The following is a 19,867-nucleotide window of genomic DNA, read 5'->3' as shown; positions in this document are numbered from 1 at the left end:
TCCAGTCTAACAATTCCAATGTAATTCTTCTTAACCAGACTAGTCAAGCACCTCCAGAGGAATCAGCTGATTTAATCCGTTATATAAGGGTTGGGAAATAATAGATTTCGATCATTTTAATGTATTTACACCCAATTTGACGGGTCTTAAAAGTAGAGACGCGGTGGCAACTGTACCGTACGCGGCGAGAAAGAAACAACAAAATCTATTTTAAACGTAACTTTATTTCACAAGCAAATATCATTCCGACATCAAAAGTATGTACAATTTTTCATTTCTTTATTTTTAGAACTCGATATAAGTTTTGAAAAATATTTCTGAGCACCTTTCTTTATTCAATTTACATAAAATTCTTTATATTTTTTTTATTTGGTTGCTTTCTGACGTACGTCAAAATCGATATACATTTCAATAGAATATATGAAACATTAACAATAACAGAATTATCACTAAGTATTTACAAGAGCCCTTTCGAGCCCTTGTTTTAACAAATCTTTAGATTACTTTCTCATAAATAAAAATAATATTTATATATATAATTTTTTTTTTAATCGATGTTTGTACAATGAGAAAAATAGAATTTCTACGAAAATAAAAATTACGCTAAGTTTATCGGACCAGTTTTTTTATTTATTCCTCCCGATTTTTTGCTGCCAATATTGATCTTTATCGATCGGAAACTGGAGATTTGGCAAGTGTTTAACCGCGAGTATTTATGGTTTAACAAAAGATATTTACGAACAGGAATGATTTTAACGTAATAAAAAGACTGAATCATTATTAACTATTATTTTATAATAGTTAAAAACGACGTTAAGACCGGGGTATCTCGATTTAAGCTTGTAGTTTTTGTAGGGTGCGGGAATTTTCCGTGTTAATTACACGTAACAGAAGAATAAAATTCCGAGGCAAACGAATCGAAAAAAATCAATGGATGGCAGCAAAAAATTCTTGTCCGATAGACATTTTTTTGATTTCAATTTGAAGAGATTTCACTCGCTCGACATTTTGATATTATATTTTAGGATATTTTTTAAAAATGTATTTGAAAATATACGTGACGTAGAAGAAACGGCGACACTTCCTTAACTATTCAAAATAGTTTTTTTTTTTTTTTGTTTTTTCCACGAATATTTTACGTACATCGATGGAAACGAAAGGAAAACTAAGGGAGGTCGGCCGACGATCTACCACTCTCGTCCTCTTAAAATTCGCTGGCGATGAGGAAAAGAAAGACCCGCCAAAAATCGGGTCATATCCTTCCTCCCTCGTGCCACTTCTCTTCACCAATATTTTTATATCGATATTCGTTTTTATTATTCGGCTTAAAAATTCCCTCGATTTGTATAGAATTTCGAATTATTTCCGGGGGGGGACGAGGAAGAAATCGAATTGTCGCGTGTTCTAAATGATCACCCGTTTATTTGCATAGCTAATTACGTATTCCACATTTAATAAATTCTTCTTTAATAAGTTTTTGAAGTGGGAAGTAAAAAGTTAAGTTCGAAAGAGGGATAAAAAGGGTTAAAATCGCGAAATCTGCCAAACCAACCCGGGCTTAAGAATTTCGGAAATCGTTACGTTAACCCGTTTATAACGTTCCGTGTAAATTTATACAAATATCTTTCGTCTTCCCAACTGTAAATAACCACGCAATCGACTGTCGGTTCCCTTTTTTCGAAAATTCTAAATCGATGATACGGTAGGGATTAATCCCTACCGTACCACTTTTTATTCCTTATTTTTCTAAAGGTTTCTTTCGTTAATGGAAAAACTGGGCAGATTCTTAGAGAATTATTCTTAAATCTAGAAATATTATAAGAAATCTATTCGTATCCATCAAGAAATCGAACTGGTTTGTACGTTTTTGTTACGAATACGTTTAAAGAACGATTAAAATCGCGTGTATTTTTTTTTTTTTTTGGATTTCTGACGTCAAAATTTCGATAGAAGATAGAACAAACACTTCAGGGTGGACTCTATAACGACTACTCGAAAAAACTCCGTCGTTAAGAAATATTTTTGAATCTTACGATAAGTAATTTCAGGTCTCCGTTTAAGGAAAATATTGCATCCTGCTCCGGATACAACCATCGCAATTTTAACGTGTACCATTGCCAGTACTTAATTAATTAATCGGCGACGGCGGCTCTACTCCTAGAAAAACCCTTTCTCTTGTAGCAGTAACTTAGAAAGTAAGTTTAGAAAAATGAAAATCGACGAGTCTCGTTTATTTCGTAGCTTTGATAATACGTTATATCGGGGACTCGGTAGCCAAGATACACCTCGAACAAACGCAAGAATAGAAAAAAACGAATATAAATCTCGTTATAATAAGGCTTTCTTCTGTTTTTTTACCAGTAAAGATTTTAAATTTCCAAAATTATCAAAGTACAGTTTGCCTCTTCCTCCTCCTATTCCTATTCTGTGTGTTTTTCTTACGAACCATAAACGTTGAGCCTCGGTAGAATACACATAAATATAAAAAAGAATTAAAAAATTAATTTTTCTTTCGTAATAATTACGCGGTTTCGCGCCTCGACGAATATTTCGAAGGGATAATCGAATGTAGCCATTTAGTCGCCGTCGCCAATTCTGTACAAGAAAACATTCTTTTAAATACATGAAGTCTGTTAAAAGTATAAAAAAGAATATCGAACCCGGAAGAGAGAGAAGAATTCACTATTATTAACCAATGCTTCAAGAAAGGAAAAAGAAAGTTACCGTGGACCAGTAACCCGCTACTAGTTCTTAAATAATTTAAAATGTTTAGATTTAAGTATTGTTAATCCTTAATGGAAATTAATGGGGAGGGTTTAAATAAAGGTTATTGCATAGAAAAATATAATTATTAAAGGAACACTCTTCGTTCATTCTCTCTCTCTCTCTCTCTCTCACTCGACTATGAGAAAGTGTAACCCGGGGCGACACTCGTTCGTCGTGCCTGACAAACCCTGCCTACGACTCTAATTAAAACTATTATATGTATATATATAATATATATATTACAACAGATATAACACAAGACGTTAGATAACTGTACACAATAAAATATTTGGTTCGCACGAATAACGACGTTTTGTTACCAATATTGATTCGATATTCACAACTTAACTGGATGGGAATCGACTATACAGGGCTGACACTTGCTCCTTCACAATTGCCTGTTGCTCGTTCCGTTCTCGCTCTCAGACGACAGCTTTATCTCCACCGTCGGCAAAGGAAATTCTACAAAATACAAGAGGCATTGTTATTAGTTACGTCACCATACACCTCGAAATGTTTTCGTCACAATATATACAAGGAATCTCAAATATCCGTTTTAGAGAATCTGCGGAATTTTCATCTTCGCGGTAACCCCAATAATAATTTCGTTATACGTGTGAAGAAAACCCGAAAACTCCACGTGGCCAGCCGGTTGGTGGGTGCCAACCCGCGATTTAGCGGTTTTATCCACTCGGGCACTCCTGGGCTAATAATAAATTGCATCGCTCCGCTTCCAGAGCACTTCTAGCGATGGCACTCTTTATAAAGTTTTTGGTTTGTTCAAAAAACAAAAGGAAGCCTCGCTTTACCCGGACCCATAGGAGCTTTCGACGGCCCAGAGAATAACTTACTACAAATCAAGTAATTTAAAATAAAAATATTCTTACCGAATCCTTCCAATAATCTAGTGGGCGAGAGTGGAACGGAGCTTCGCAAATCTAAGCTTTCCAACTGTCTTCCCAGTTTGAGATTGAGGGCGCTGGGTCTCTGGATTTTTTTGGGTGCCATGGGCAGAGCGGGTGTACTCATTCGCCTATCCATGCAGATACCCGACGATTCCATGGGTTCCGGAAGAAGAAAGGTGATCCTCTTTTTCGTGACGTTCTCTTTTTCGGATTCGTCTTCGCTTCCCTGAGACGACGACGAAGGACTGGCGCCCAAATCCTCGAAGTTTATGGTCTTCTTTACTCGGAACCTGTGATTGACGTCGCTCAAAGATCTCTGGTAATTTTCTATTCTCTTGTCGCGCTTCTTCTCGTTGATGGCGTTGTTGGCGCTCTCCGACGGACCTCCCTCCGAATTCCCGTTGAAGCCACGAGAGGAACCGTTGATGGTCTCTCCTTTATACGTCGTGACTCGAGTTATAGAGAATCTGTGACTGTTAAGTTTGTTCGTTTGTTCGGTGTCCTGCGGAAGCGAATGCGATCTTTTCAATTTCTCCTCCTCGTTGGTCACGTCCGAATTCTGCACCCGAAGAGACGGATCCAAAGCAATGATCCCGTTTCTTAGAGGGAATTTCGACTTGATGGTGGACGTGCTGGTCAACGACAGTTTCTCCAACTGTTGAAGCGGACTTCCGGCGGCGGGTGGAGGAGACTCCTTTCTATCTGCCTCCTCGTCCAGATACACCCTGCTGACTCGAAAACGAGATCCCGGACTCGGACTTCCCATGGGAGAAGGTTGATTTTCACGAGCGGGAGACTTGCTATTGATTTGAATGGGTTGAGAAACTGCATTGTTCTGATCGGATGGAATGATTTCTACCAAACCGCATTTGTTCTTATTGTTCTTAGGTATAATGATGGCGTCTTCGTTTTCGTAATAGTCGTACTTGTTATATCTGTTTATCTCCGACAGTTCTTCTTGTTCCGCTTTGTTTCTCTTACAGTATCCGGTTATCTCGTTTAATAATTTCTGGTTGTCCTGTACACCATCCGGAGCTTTCTATAAAATTCATACAAAAACACCTTTTATTAGACCATACTCGATCACAATAATGAATCGAATATTAAACTGTACAACGGAAAATAGACTAGAAACACCATCATCATCATCATCTATTTCTTATCCTATAGGCCTACTAACAGATATTACAGTAGACTCTTGCTAATCGGGTATGCCCCATAAAAACATCTCTTATTTATGTTTATTATTTTTTAAAATACATACAGTAAACTTATAACATTAACTTTAATAGATAATTAAACTTGCAATTACTGTATCCCTGAGCAAAATTTTGCAATAACAAAATACAGGTCAAAAAGAATCAGTACCGAGGGGCTACCGGAAGTGTCGTTCGTTGCCTTTAGTCCTACACACTGGGCAATCCGGCACACCTCTGTGCAGAGAATGGCCGGATTAACAAAAGTCTACTGTATTTAAGATATCAGTAAATATGCTGACCTATAACTAAAAATTCTTAGCAAAGTTTACAGTATTTTCATGCTTATAACCTGCAAAGAATTGCTAGAACGAAAATAAAACCCTGGCATAATCCCCCCACAGTATCCTTATGCCTGTGAGAATAGTCCTTGCTGCATAGGCATTAGTTTGTAACCGTAATTTAAAATTGAGATATAACCCGCCCCATTGTATAACACGCACCCATTTCCGAATTTGTACTTTAAACGCAGATATAAGTACGAAAAAATGGTATTAAGAATCTATAACTGGGCCATTCTGTGTATACTTTGAATCATTCTAAAACTATATAAATTATATAACCTTCCATTTTCTGAATTCCTTTGGTGATTTATTTAACAACTTTTCTGTTTATTCTTTAATAAATAACTTAACAATTTAGTTTTGACTGAATATATTTTATAAGTATTCTGTTTATAATAATAGATTCAATAGAATTGTTGTTACTTGGTGCAATGGTACACAGACTATGATTGTGACCTTAAAGTGATTTATCTTGCGGAAGAGTTGCAAGAAAAATTTCAAAAATAATAAAATATGATATAAAAACATAAAAAAAGTAAACAAATCAAGCCTCACACTAAGATACTGTCAGATAATTAGAACTAAAACAAAACTGCGGTTGTATCAAATTTCTATTTAAAAAAATGAAGAATTGACAGAAAAAAAGTTTGCAGAACACTGGCTTATTATATCTATTTGTTGACTATTCAAAATGCATTTTTTACAGAGTTTACTCGTCTATTTTTAATATGTTTTATATTTTATTCTCGAAGATTTTAAGAAAATTTGTTATTCAAATATGTATTTGTTGACAATTCTTTTTAATATCTCATTTTTTCCCAATTTATTTTATGATATATTTTATTGTTATTTTAGTTCAGTAATTTGTTCAGCGTAAAGGAATTTTTGACTTTCATCATTATGTTTTTTTCATAAATAAAAATATAGATATGTTTTAAAAATTTAATGCAGTATTTGAATATAATGAATGAGAATATTCAACCAAGATTAACAGAGGAGTGCCGAAGAGGGACGTATGACTAAGTGTTAACTGAGAAAGTGTGCTATGAACTCTTCTAACAAACAGTAAATAATAAAAAAAATTCAAATTTTCTATGAAAAGATAAATGTTAAAATAAAGTTGTTTTATTCATTATCTATGTATGCTATTAAGATACGCACAATTATATACATATACTGCATCAAGCACTGCAAATTCACACTACATCTCTGAAACTAATGAACTATTTTGTATAGTAATAAATTGATTCACATAATCTCGAATACTCTGTAAATATTGAACTTTTCTCAAAAAATAAAAATACTTTCACATAAATACACAAATTAAGTATCATCAGTTATATTCAGCATTTTAACTGTAGTTTTGATGCTTATCTTTGGAATTAGTTATTTTTATACAATTAGATTTATTTTCTTTATTTCCATTAACTAAAAGTTTCATTCGTACTAAACTACTAAATTTTAATCCATAAAAATTAAATAGCTTTACATGCCAAATACTACTAGGAAAAGATAATATACATTGCTGCCTGTCTGTGTTTTTAGTCATATTGATCATTATTAAATTTGGCATCATTAATTTAGGTGAATAGATATTCCCATTTGAAATTTGCATTCCTTTAAGTGGGGTCGACTGGGAGAAATTCCTTGAGCCTGAAATTTACAGGGACCCGGATATCATCCCACAATTTGATTTTTTACATGCTAATTACTACTAGAGCATTACTGTAATATATATAATGTTTAACAGTAACTACTGTTCTTTATTTTGTAAAAAAGTAATACAATAAATACATAAAAAAAATCAAATTTTAAAATAATTTATTAACTTGGAGCCCATGTAAATTTTCCCCCGGGTCTGATGACATCTCTTGATGTCCCTGCATGTTAAAGTTATAGGAGGTGCAAAATATTTTTGAGCACTACTCTCAGAAAAAATATATATATTTGCATTACTTACAGAAGTTTTCTCTTCACATGGATCCATATCTAGACGAGTAACACTGTGATTATGTTTCAAAGATAATGCCAAAGCCATCAATCCAGCAATTTGTACATTGTTCTCCCTTAAATCAATATGATTCACATGTTGATTGTCTGCTATATATTCAGCTAATGCAACAGCACCTGTTGAAAAACAATTTTTTAACTTATATTTAATTATATTAGGTATTCAAATTTATTATTCTTTCAGCAAAAATAATAGTAATTACAATTAAAACATAATATAAATAATACAAAAAACAACAATAATTTAAAAAGAGCTATTTAAAAAATACAGTTTAATAACAGACCATAATCTGATAATGAGTAATAGGGTAAAATGTTTTTATATCCCATTCCTTCTTTGTATTTATTAAAGGTAAGATACCTAGACACTAAAAATCATATAAATAGTTATAAAAATCATAACTGGTATGACTTTTATAACTATTTATGATTTTGTGTGTCTAGATGTCCTCGCTATACTAGTTATATGTGCATAGTAAAAGACAAATGATTACTGGATTATATTGAGATACTTTATTATGATTATTTTTAATTATCGTGGAAAAGTAGCCAATGTAATCCAGTAGTTGTTTGACTTATTACTAATATATTGAGTTTCAAGATGCATATGCATTATTAAAAGATCAAAGATAAATGAATTTTTTAGTATGAAAATTAGTATCTGAGCAAAGTTTTTTAAAACTGTATGCGCAGTATACTATGCACTTTCATTTATAAGTCTTCTTTATCCTTGCCTTTTCCCATGTTTATATAAGGTCAGCGTTTCCTTCTCTAATACGTTTCTTCCATTTCTCAGCATCAAGGGCTTCTTCTCTCTTAAGTCCCTCCTGGTTCAAGTCTTCTCCCACCTTATCTTTCCAATGCATCTTTGGTCTTCCTCTTTTCTTTTATTACCAGTTTTCCAATCTTCTTTCCAACATAATTGTCGCTTCTTTGCTCTATGTGGCCTCAACCTACATTCTTGCATATTTTTGCTAAAAGGGCCCCCTTAACAGAACATCTAAAAAAATCATTCCTTATTCTACCCTTCCTTGACACTTCACACATCCATCTATTTTCATTTATAAGTATTCATCTAAAAATATATGCTGTTTTATTGTTATAGTTAAAACAAAACAAATTCTCCAGTATTTTCAAATTTCTGAGTTCACTCTTCAAGATATAGAAAATTCATTCATTCAAACATAACAAGAAAGTTATGCTCAAATAAATTTGAATTTTCTGTGTATGTTTTATGCTTAGAAATCTTTGAGTCTCATATTGTTCATTTGGTTAAATTAACCTCAAAAGATGTTGATATAATGCATTTATATCATCTTTTATATATCAGAACTTTGCTTTTCTTATAATTTTTTCACAAACTGAAACATAAAGAAAAAATTCCGAAAAATTTGACATAAATGATGAAGTAAAGAATTACCACATCAACTGTAACAAAACATATCTTAAAAAAAGAACTTCAATAAATCTCTCACAAGTTGTCAGAATGCCATAACTTATGTCTAGAAAAAGTATAAAATGATACATTAGAAAAGGCATATTGATTCTCCAGCTGCATTCTAAAAAAATCTAGTCCATATATCTTCAAATAAAATGTTATCATTCAGTTTTCTTACTTCCAAAATTTACTATAAGTTTCCACTTACAATTAAATTTGTATATAACATAATTTCTCAACTTTTTTGTTTATACAATCCTCTATATTAACTGTTAAAAATTCCAATCATTCTGTGATCCTTACTGCATGGATATTTGCATTTTTAAAAATCGATTATAAATTTGATAACTTCATTAAAATTAAATTATTTGTGACCAACTTCAATTGGTTGAAAGTTGCAGCTTCTACATTGAAAAACACTGGTATATAACATTATTATTGCAATGTAATATATAACATAAATGAAATTATTAATGTTATATATTGATTTTAAATAATTATATATCTTTTTGCAATAAACAAAAATAATTTAATAATAATAATAATTTATATTGTTTATAACAAGCATTGTATGCTCCATAAAGAGTAAAATATCTGAAAAATTCTAAAGAAGTGCAACATTATTTAAGTTTCATGAGTTCTAAAATATTAATAATGTTGGCCTTTAATATAACAGACTAATAGATGGAAATAAGGATCTAATAGTACTGATTGTATACAAAGATGTTATGATCAACTACAAAATAAATTTTATATTGTGGCGATACATCATATTACTGTATATGTTTTGATATAAGTTTAGTTTTAAGTTTTCTTTCTTCTTTGTTTCCCCTTTTGTTTTCTCAAATTTTCGACTAACATTCTTTCCTGTGAGTGAGGTAACCCTTTCTAAGAACCACATTGACAATGGGAAGTGAGAGCCCCAAGCTACTATAATGGATAAGAAGTGTCATTCTTGGGTCGGACTCTCGGTGAAGGCGGACGTGTGAAAGTCACCCTCCTGCTCATCATCTAGAAGAACAAAGGGAGATGAAAGTGGCCTGCAGAGGACAAAAGACCCTGTAACGTAAAGACAGAGAGATGAACGTCTCTTGTATAAGGAGGATCATTGAATAGATCCAATTAAAGATCATCAAGAAATGAATTATAGTGGTTCCCCACCAGAAGAGCATCAATACTAACCAGAAAACCCAGGTATTCCTTATAACCTCTTCTTCTATCATACTAAAACTTTTTGTTAATCTTCCTTTCCTCTGTTAGTTTATAATTTAGTATAAGTATTAGTGGTAAGATTATATGTCCATCTTTTCTTAATTGTCATGAGTGGGTTCCTTGCTTTGTATTTACTTGATTCCTTGCATCTATTTTTGGATATTCTGTAACACTCAAGAGTTGGAATCCATAAAAGAATCCTGTATATTACTATTCACGTGCCAATAAATAAATAATTGTTGTTATTTATTTGTGTACTTTCTTTCTTTCTTTCGTACACTTGCGTGATTCTAACAATATGATATATAAGGAGACAAACAGAGAACTACAGAATACTGTAAATCTGTTTGACTAGAATAGAATAAACTATAACTTTTAATCCGAAAATTAATTATAATTAACTAATAAATGTTTTGTGCACATTTAAGATGCAAACACCTTTTTATTGTGTTAAATGCAAGTAAAACCAACATCATGCTTCTAAGCAAAGATGTAAACAACAGCTGTCAATGCATTACTTAGTGAACATTTTTCATCCTGATATTCTCAAATAATGCACATTCAAATCTTAATACATCATCTTCCTAAATAGTAAAACTCTTGCAAGGACAGATTTAGCAGCTGCATGGGGTGCAGCTGCATTCTCCTTCTGGGGGTTTTTCTTTACTGTAGCTTGTTACTTCAGATAATAAAAAATTTTGAACAGAATATTGTTTCCTTTCTGCACCCTTTTAAAGATCTCTGAATCTGCTATTGCACCCTTGTTAAATGCCAATGTATACTTTTGAATGGATCTTATCCATAGATATTAAACAGTATTTGTGAACAATTTTGTATGATTTTCATTGCACACAATATTGTAAATAAGTGAGTAGAATCTAAGTGGAGAAATAAACAAAAGAAACAGTGCATCTTGTAACTCCAGCAGTAAATTTAATAAATCGTAACGGTTTTGACCTAATACCATAAGTCGAAAACTTCCTCGTTGAAGTACATCATTTAAAATAAAATGAACATAAGCATATTGAATTCAACGGAAATAATTTAAAATTAAAAGGTGTTCTAAAGAAAACACTCTTACAGAAAAAATTAAAATTAACAATTAATTGCAAATAATAGAAATAAGAATAAAAATAAAGATTAACAAAAATAATTATTAGAGGACCAAGTCCAGGTAATATTTCATACAAGGACTTTCATGCCTTAGGTAAAGTGTCAGCATCCCTATGATTAATACAAAATAGTTTTTGGTTGGCTTTAAAAATTTTTAACATTTCTAAGAACTAACAGCATTAGGGTTCTTAACAGGACTAATGATTCTGGCTTCATCTCATTTTGGTGTACTTCATTGAGGACGGCCTATGGTATTTGGTTGAAAATATTACGATCTATTAAATACTGTATACTTCTGGAGTTACAAAATGCACTGTTTCTTTTGTTTTTTTTAAACAATATTGTAACCAACAAATCATGTGACTTTCAAACTCAAACTTCTCTGTAGACTTCATTATAATCAAATCAAAAAACATCAAACAGTAAGACCTTAGGGTCATTCAAATATGATGTCATCAATTTTAAGTCCTTTTTAACTACCTACCTTTTTCAACATTGTACTAAATAACTTGTAGACTAAAGTTAATATATTATATTCTGGTATATCTTTATTTGTAATCTGTATCATAAAGATTAAATAGTTGCCATTATCCTTTCATATTAAAAGTTCTACTAGGATGCTTCAAACAAAACATTGTTAGTACAGTGCTTCTACTATAGTGCAACCATTTAAATAAGCAAGAACTCACTGTATGATCATTAATCAAAATACTTCTGCATAATAATTTTGGTAAAAAAATTATTTCAAATAGGGAAATTTTTGATAATGTTTAGGACATCATTTTACTAATGCTTCACCATTCCCTGTCATAAGCTGTCACAAAATTTGTAAATATCACCATTCCCAATATGGATGTCTTTTTAAACAAAGAATCTTGAAACAATAAATGTTAAGTATACATAACTCTTATAAACAATGAATCCTTTGGTTTAGTGTTACACTCAATGTATACCAACTTCAGAGGAAAACAAATAATAATGCCAAACTGATGTTTGATCATATATCCATTATGAAAGCTGCCTTGGGTACAAGTGGATCCAGTTCATTGTTTCTGAAATCTGTTTTATTAGATCACTAAAATTTAGGATCAATAGTAGCAATAATCTAAAATAGAAAATGTGAAAATCATTATTATTTAACATTAAATGTTAAATAATAATGATTTTCACATTTACTATTGATTTTTTATCATCACATTTATTTGATATTTACTATCATATTTGCTATGATTTCCTTGTATTATTTAGTGTTATTTAACATTTAATGTTAAATAACACTAAATAATGACTGCATTTTGATTTTTATTGTTTTGGATATAATTACAACTTAAGAAAAAAAGTTTTCATAAACATTAATAAAATATAAGGATTTACCTTCACAAGTTATTTTACAGCATTGAATTCCAAGATGTTTCAATGTCTGACTATGAATTAATCCTTGTTTTATTTGATGTATTCCTTCATTACCAATGTTATTTTGTCCTACATTAAGTGTGGTCAAGCTTCTTGTTGTTAGCTAAAATAATTGAATAAATATTTTAATTAATTTTAATGCATATTGAATAATTTATTCTTTTTCATTATGTATATAGATTAAGAAACCTAATTTTTGTTAAAAACAGAATAATTAATATATGCATCAATATACCTAGAACATATGCATGTATATTATATGAGATTCTTGTTTTATCATCATCTAACTTTTGAAATGGACTGTGTATATAAATATATACAATCAGTGAACACTATACATCATAGTTGCCAACCTCTCTTTTTGGGCTGAGAATGACTCAGACTGACAAGCAGATAACTGCTTCCGAAAGCAGCAGTTATCTGCCTGTCAATCTGAGATAGAAAACCTCTGCTTTTTTGAAATAACATCTTTAATGTATTATCTTCACAAATATGGATTTATGACCAATTCAAAAAATACCAAGTTTATTTGTATGGTAGTTTTTAGAAATTGTCCACTGTCTAATATTAATATATTCTTTCACTTCAACGTTTCCAAATGCAAAGAAGAATTTCAATGGAAGCTTTAAATTTCTGATTCAATTGTAAAAAGTTAGCTTTTGATGTGAATACATCTTTAAATTTGCTTCCGTAGTGGGAGGTAATTCAGAAAATTGATGATAACAAAATCGGGGGGATACAGTTTGGCATTGCAGCTACATATCTATCATCTACATCCAAAATTTAATTACACCACTTGATAGTTAAAGGATGAAAGAATTCATTACGTTGAGTGGGGATGCATTGCGTGTGGTGGAGGGGAAGTGCCGCCATTTTGAGGGCATTTCGCCACATCACATACTTTCCGTTTAGTATACATTTTGACTTGGAGAAACTAAGATACTCGTTTCAGTTTCAATTTACAGTTCTCATCAATATTTATTGATTTTGCGTACACAAAACATTAGTGTGGAATAGTTATGGTGAATATATATGATGTTAAAATTAAACATTAAGGAAACTTAATACAATTCGAAAAGCCAAATCAAAATATAGAAATCGTATACGGTTGGAAAGGGCTTCTCAAGAGCAATCCAGTGATACCCGTAAAACACCATATGATAGAGTGAAGCAGTGCCAGGAACATAGAAAAACATGGAGATCCGGAGGACTTCTTACTGTTAAGGAATGATTATGACATACGTATAATATGCTCAGAGAAAATATCACCCGTTAATGTAAACATATTCACGTAAAACACACGGCCGTGTTCCCGACACAACTACACCCCACTTTTTTCTAAAAAAATTTCTGCATATAAAATTTGGACTCAAATATGATGAATGTACTATACAGTACAAGATCTTCCATTTTTCAGTACAAGAAAGTCAATTTGAAAACTTTTGTAAATCTCAGTCACATATCAAAATCACATTTTCTAGGCTTTAGGCTATAAGAAATTATTAATTTTTGTAATTTTTTATTGTATAGATAATTAAATTTTTATATAATACTTATTATGTTAATATTTAATCTTTAAGCCTTGAAAGCAATCTGTTTTCTATAAGATAACAGATTGCTTTTAAGGCTTAAAGCTTAAAAATTTCTATTTTTATACTTATTTTTTAATATTAATAGGAGGCATTAAATGGATATAAATGTCTTCTATATTGTTTAATTAATTTCTGAATTATTTATAGTATTTAGTTTTGAGTAATTTAACAAAAACAAAAATGTATTTCTATTACTGGAAACATATTAACAACTAATCACCAAACCTCTTCAGCATCCAGTAAAACGTGAAAGATGAAACAAATCACAAATGTTTTCAAAATCCATCTGATTCCAGCTCTAAAAACATTTGTGATTTGTTTCATCTTTCACGTTTTACTGGATGCTGAATAGGTTCTGTAGTAGGTTCTAAGTAATTATTTAATTATTTTTAAATTAAATATGATTTTAATTTTAAACAAAAGAAACATTACCAATATACGATTGATATGCTGCATTCCAATTTGAGTTATGTGATTATTCCAAAGTACTAAAGTTTTTAATCCATCTCCATTATTTGTTATTTGTTGACATAATCCATCTGCCAAATGACAAATTCCCAAATCCTAAAGAAAAAATNTCTTCAGGAAACTCATCGCTTCCTTCGGACGTACACAAAACCACGTGTATTTGTCGACTTAACACCCTCTAGTGTCAATTTTTCATTTCGTATTTCTTTACTTTTTTCGGTGCAAATTCTCCGATTAAAAATTAAAATCTTTATTTATTTATTTTTTTCCGAAATTTCCGCATTTTTTATATTCAAACGTTACAAATATAAATTATCTTCGGGAGAATTTAATTTATCTCTGGTAGATGAATTCGATTCGCACACTTCAATAAATAGTCTCTCCAAAGTCTTTTTCTAAATAATTTTTCAAAAAAACCAGGAAGGCGGTTCGATTTTTTAAAACTCTTTCCATTCCGCCAGCACCGAAAGACCTTTTAAGCAAACGAAATGCCTAAATCCGGTCCCGTGTCGCGTGCATCGCCTTTAGTGTAAACACGGAGGAAAAGGTTTAAAAACCGGAGGGCTTACTCACGCCGTGGTAAATATTTTTACGGAAATATCCTGCGTTAGTATGTCGCTTCTGGTGAGAAATCGACATATTAGAAACATTTTTTAATGGATCTACAAAGGAAATAAAACATATAAACTGTTTTCACTCTATGGATACTAAAAGAGCCTTTTTCCAACCCAATTCTTTTCTAATATGGCCCACTCCTAACGCGGGCAGCCGGGTGAAGAAGGATGGAAGTGAACCGATCCGGGTAGATTCGCTCACCAAAATTTTTGAATTGATGGGGACGCGAACCCGGATCTGCAGAACGACAGCCTGGCGTTTTTAGTCTCGCTCAGCCCACCGTCGATTTTCCACATTAAGTTGGATATAAAACATTATCTAACAAAAATTACAATCGAAATTGAAAAAATTAAACTAGTATACTTTGTTCTACTTTACGAACGTACCCATAATCACGAACGTCCCCAGAGGGGGACAAACGGGCCACCCGCCATCCTTTAGGACCGAGTAAAAAATACGAAATAAAATATCGGTAACTCCGCGCGCGTTTGATTTTATTTATCGGAAGGATGTTAAAGATCGAGTGAGAATAGGCTCTAATCTTTTTGTTCTTTCACGCTGTTTAGCCCCCAGAAAATATTATTCGAATATCCAGCGAAATCGACACGGATTACGGTATATTCGAGACTTTATTATATGTAAAGGATGTCGAAGGACAGATTGCCATTCTTCTAGTTCGGAGGTGGCTAACCTATGGCACGCGTTTAAAATGGGTACCTAGGGAGAAATCATCTGGCAAGAATTGTACGGTATTATACGATTTGGTTTATCATCTGTTTTTTTTCAATAACCCGATCATCCTTTTTTCAGACAGCTTTACATATATTTCAATTAAACATATTCGTTTCATTTCTGTAAATATCGTTATTGCGAGTCAACTTCGGCACGCGTAAACATTTTTGATAATAATTACGCTGGCTATGTGACAGGCACCGATTCAAAGAGGTTCTCCATCCCTGTTCTAGTTCAAATATCCCGTAAAAATCTAAACGATTCCTCGATTTTGCCTGCAGAATTCGAGTTATATATTTATGAGGCTCCGTGCAAATTTGAATTAGAGGCTCCACGTAAGTGTTGACTTCAAACATTTTTACTCGGGGAATTTTCCCTAGTATCCTCGTTCGTTTTTTAACGCGACCTTGGCGCTGCGCCATCGCACCCTGCCCCCGCGCCACACCGACGATCTAGCGTCCCCAGATATGGCCTATATTTAAATTTAGTAATAGTGGACTGGTTAAAGAGGCTCACGAGGCAAAGTTAAAAAAATTATAGTCATATTCTTGAACCTTCTACAGAAGAGCGATGGTCCTGACGAGTGGACCCTCCTATAAGAGTGACGATTGCTCCTGATATAAGATATGACTAACATAAAATGTAATTTGTATAAGATACGATAAAAGAGCCTAAATTCTGATAAATGTCGGAGCAACAAGCGGGCCAACGCTTCCAGAGGAGGACATAATAGCCACACGCGCTGGCTACGGGACACTGCGCATACCGTCCAGTCTAACAATTCCAATGTAATTCTTCTTAACCAGACTAGTCAAGCACCTCCAGAGGAATCAGCTGATTTAATCCGTTATATAAGGGTTGGGAAATAATAGATTTCGATCATTTTAATGTATTTACCTTGTAACATTGAATGAAAGAATTAATTATAAGAATAGTGTCATTATTTAACTTTTAAATCTTTTCGTAGAATTGAAACAAGTTAGCAGTGAAAATTTTAATTCAACAATTTAAAAAATGAAAATTAGCATTCAAGAATGATGCAAACATTATGAATTTAAACAATGTGGCCATCAAACATTTAGTAGAAATGACTGTGCTAGAGTGAGGTCTTATGATCTCCTGCATTAATATATTCCTTCTAGTTTTTACTTGTGGATTACACACAACTTGACAAATTTAGTACAAAAAAATCTTTGTAATTTCTCCTTTAAAATTAGCAAAAGCTTCCAAATTCATGTTGCTTGTCTCTTTTATAACATTTCTTGTAAATTCATTGAGGTCTTAATATTATTTTTCATTTTAAAATAATCAAATTTATATTTTTACACTTATTATGTTTTATTAATTAAATTAAAACATTTAATCTCAAAGATATTCTTACGTATTTTATTATAATTCTTATATTATTTTGAACTATTATCTAAATATCTGATATCTCAAAATATATTACAAATTTGCTTAAAACTTTCTCCATAAATATGATATATGATATATAATTTCAATTAATTTCAGGTATTGAAATATTGTACAGTATATAAAAATAATAAATATTTTTTACATGCATTTTCATTTTCAGTAGTTTCAAGTATTGAAAACACCAAATTTCACAGTTTTCCATACGTAATAATTACGGCACAGCTACTCTAACTTAAACTCGGATGGCTGATATGGTTAATGAATCAGCCTACTGCTTTGAAGGATCCACCATTGAATCCGGGAAAGCCACCCCGGTGGCAAGCCTGCTCTTGCTCCCAGAATTTCTTGTGTATAGTAAGTATCACATATATATATATATATATTGAGCCCCATTCCTCACCATCCATTTGTCCTCGTGTCAAGTCAAATCTTACATGTTTACGCAAAGCATGTCATTTTCATTTTTCTTGAAGGATGTTTACTACTAAAATATAGGCCTATTGCATGTGGATGTATGGACTGCATATACTGCGAAACCTCAATTTAGATCCATCATTTGTTCATCTCTGATACTGGCATAAAATTGAGTGTAGACGTAAACCTAGTATTTTAAAAAATAACAATTATGTGTAGTAATACAATATGTCACATATTTTGAATTTGAGGATTGAATGTTACATGATTTAACATTAACAATGTTATTTGCAATGCGAAAATGTAATTTGGTAACTCACATATAGACTATTTATTATAAAAGTCCATTTTTAATTCAAAATCCATTTTATAATATTTATAAAAGCAGTAAAAGTTTCCATATTTATTTTTTAATTTTCTCCCAGCTACTATTATGAGGGCACAGAAAAATATTATGCTCAAAAGGGGCCAAAGATCAAAAAATGTTGAGAAACACTGGTCTAAAGGTACTTGAGTTTTCAAAAAGTTTTCACTCCAAGAAAAGCAGGTGAAAATGAAAATCACTAAATTAATTATAATAAAAAGAAAAAATAAATCATAATAAAGAAAATTATTAGTTTTTAATTAACAGTTTTAATGTTCTTTTTGAATATTGATTTGGAAATAACTGTATCCGATTATTAACAACAGCATTCCATATTGCTAATATTTGTGTACTTTCAGTTTTGTCTATAACAAGAAATTAGATATTGTACTCTAATTTGATCTCATAATTCCTGTATCTTAACATTTGAGGCATTCATACTAATCCTTAATATTTGAACAAACTCATAACTTACAACAAAGATTATTTCCTTTTTGAATTTTTATAATTAAAATTAAAACATAAATATAATTTTTTTCAATAAAGCTGTTTAATATAATTAATTAATTAACAAAATATACTAAAAAGTAAAGGTTGTTTTTTAAAATATACATACTGTAATTCAAATTGTGATTTTTTCCATATAATTCAACATAAATGAATCTAACGTCTCTTGGTTATAAAACAGGAAGAGATGCAAAAATGCAGTTAAAAAACTGATCGTTCAGGGAAACAACTGAAGAAAATCATGACATAATTCTAGACATTCATGATAGATTATTATAAAAGATGATTAAGATGTAAATGGTGTGCTTGAATAAAACCAAGACTGATAGTGACAAGAATGCCAGAATCTATAAGAATTATTGAGTGGGATGTTTAGTTTACTGCTCATTGAATCCACCCTTTTGCAAGAATGAATCTGAAAGTATTTATTCTTGAAAAAGGGATTCATTTTGTGTGTTCATACCATTTTGAAAAAATGTCTCCAATACATCTATCTAAATTGCCTCTGATATTCAAACTGCCTTGAATACACTTGATTCTTGTCAGTTTTCTTGAATCCATCGTTTAAAATAAATTTATAGGGGAGGAACCATAGTTAGAATGAATGTTTTTGTTTTAAATAAGAGACAGAAATTAAAGATTTCTGTCTCTTATTAGCTTATACAATCATTTTAGTAACATATAAAGTGAACAATATAACAAGAATCTGTAAGTTCTTGTTTTATTGTTTATTTTATATGCTCCATTAATAAGAGAGTTTTAATTATAATAAAAACTGCTATCATATATTCTAAATATTATCTTCAAACTCACCGCTCGATTTCATTATGTTCCGCAAGGACGTCATGGCTTCCCAGGGTCTCGGCAGATCCAAAAACACCGCATCGGCCTTTTCTAATACGTCGAATCCGTCCGTACAGACGTCGCGTTGAGAAACGGAAATAATTTCCGACAGTCCGTGAGCATCGAATTCTTCCTTTGCCATATTAACACGCTGTTCGTGAAAATCAAACGTGTACAGATGACCATTTGGGGCTATTGTGCGGGCAATGGCATGGGATAGAGATCCACTACCGGTTCCTGAAACATTAGATACATTTTTATAATTTAATGCAATTTCCTTCAAATTTATTACAATAATTCTAATAGATATTACAAATTTTTAAATTAAAAAAATTTTATTATATTAATTAAATTATCTGCCTCATGGTTGTTGATAATTTAATTAATATAATCATGCCAAGGGCTAGAGAAGCAACTTTTGTAATAATTTTATATTTAGAATTTATTTAGAATGAACATATTTCATTAATGAAAATTTAAATTGAGTTCAAAATGCATAAAACAAAATTTCACATAACA

General features: G+C 31.5%; 1 protein-coding gene across 1 annotated transcript; it reads right to left on the bottom strand.

The window, feature by feature from the left end:
• Window positions 1-204: 204 nt before the first annotated feature.
• Window positions 205-19,490, bottom strand: LOC111637936 (protein phosphatase 1 regulatory subunit 37-like). Its single transcript, XM_023383547.1, has 7 exons — window positions 19,319-19,490; window positions 14,669-14,685; window positions 14,422-14,553; window positions 12,359-12,500; window positions 7,172-7,338; window positions 3,654-4,710; window positions 205-3,228 (listed from the first exon to the last, which is right to left on the bottom strand). Exons 1-7 carry the CDS (start codon window positions 19,488-19,490, stop codon window positions 3,155-3,157), a joined length of 1,761 nt encoding a protein of 586 aa, XP_023239315.1. The 3' UTR covers window positions 205-3,154.
• Window positions 19,491-19,867: the final 377 nt, after the last annotated feature.

This window comes from Centruroides sculpturatus, unplaced genomic scaffold (genome assembly GCF_000671375.1).
Source record: "Centruroides sculpturatus isolate CEXI.00-Female unplaced genomic scaffold, Cexi_2.0 scaffold1208, whole genome shotgun sequence".
NCBI lineage: Eukaryota > Metazoa > Arthropoda > Arachnida > Scorpiones > Buthidae > Centruroides > Centruroides sculpturatus.
This window is presented reverse-complemented; position numbering and strand designations above follow the sequence as displayed.

Excerpts from the sequence above, each read along its gene's own strand:
- LOC111637936 (XM_023383547.1), bottom strand. The coding sequence starts at position 19,490 with ATGGCAAAGGAAGAATTCGATGCTCACGGACTGTCGGAAATTATTTCC. Across the intron at positions 12,501-14,421 it reads AGCATATCAATCGTATATTG|CTAACAACAAGAAGCTTGAC; the intron begins GTAATGTTTCTT and ends CAATTATTTTAG. Across the intron at positions 4,711-7,171 it reads CATGTGAAGAGAAAACTTCT|AAAGCTCCGGATGGTGTACA; the intron begins GTAAGTAATGCA and ends TGAATTTTATAG.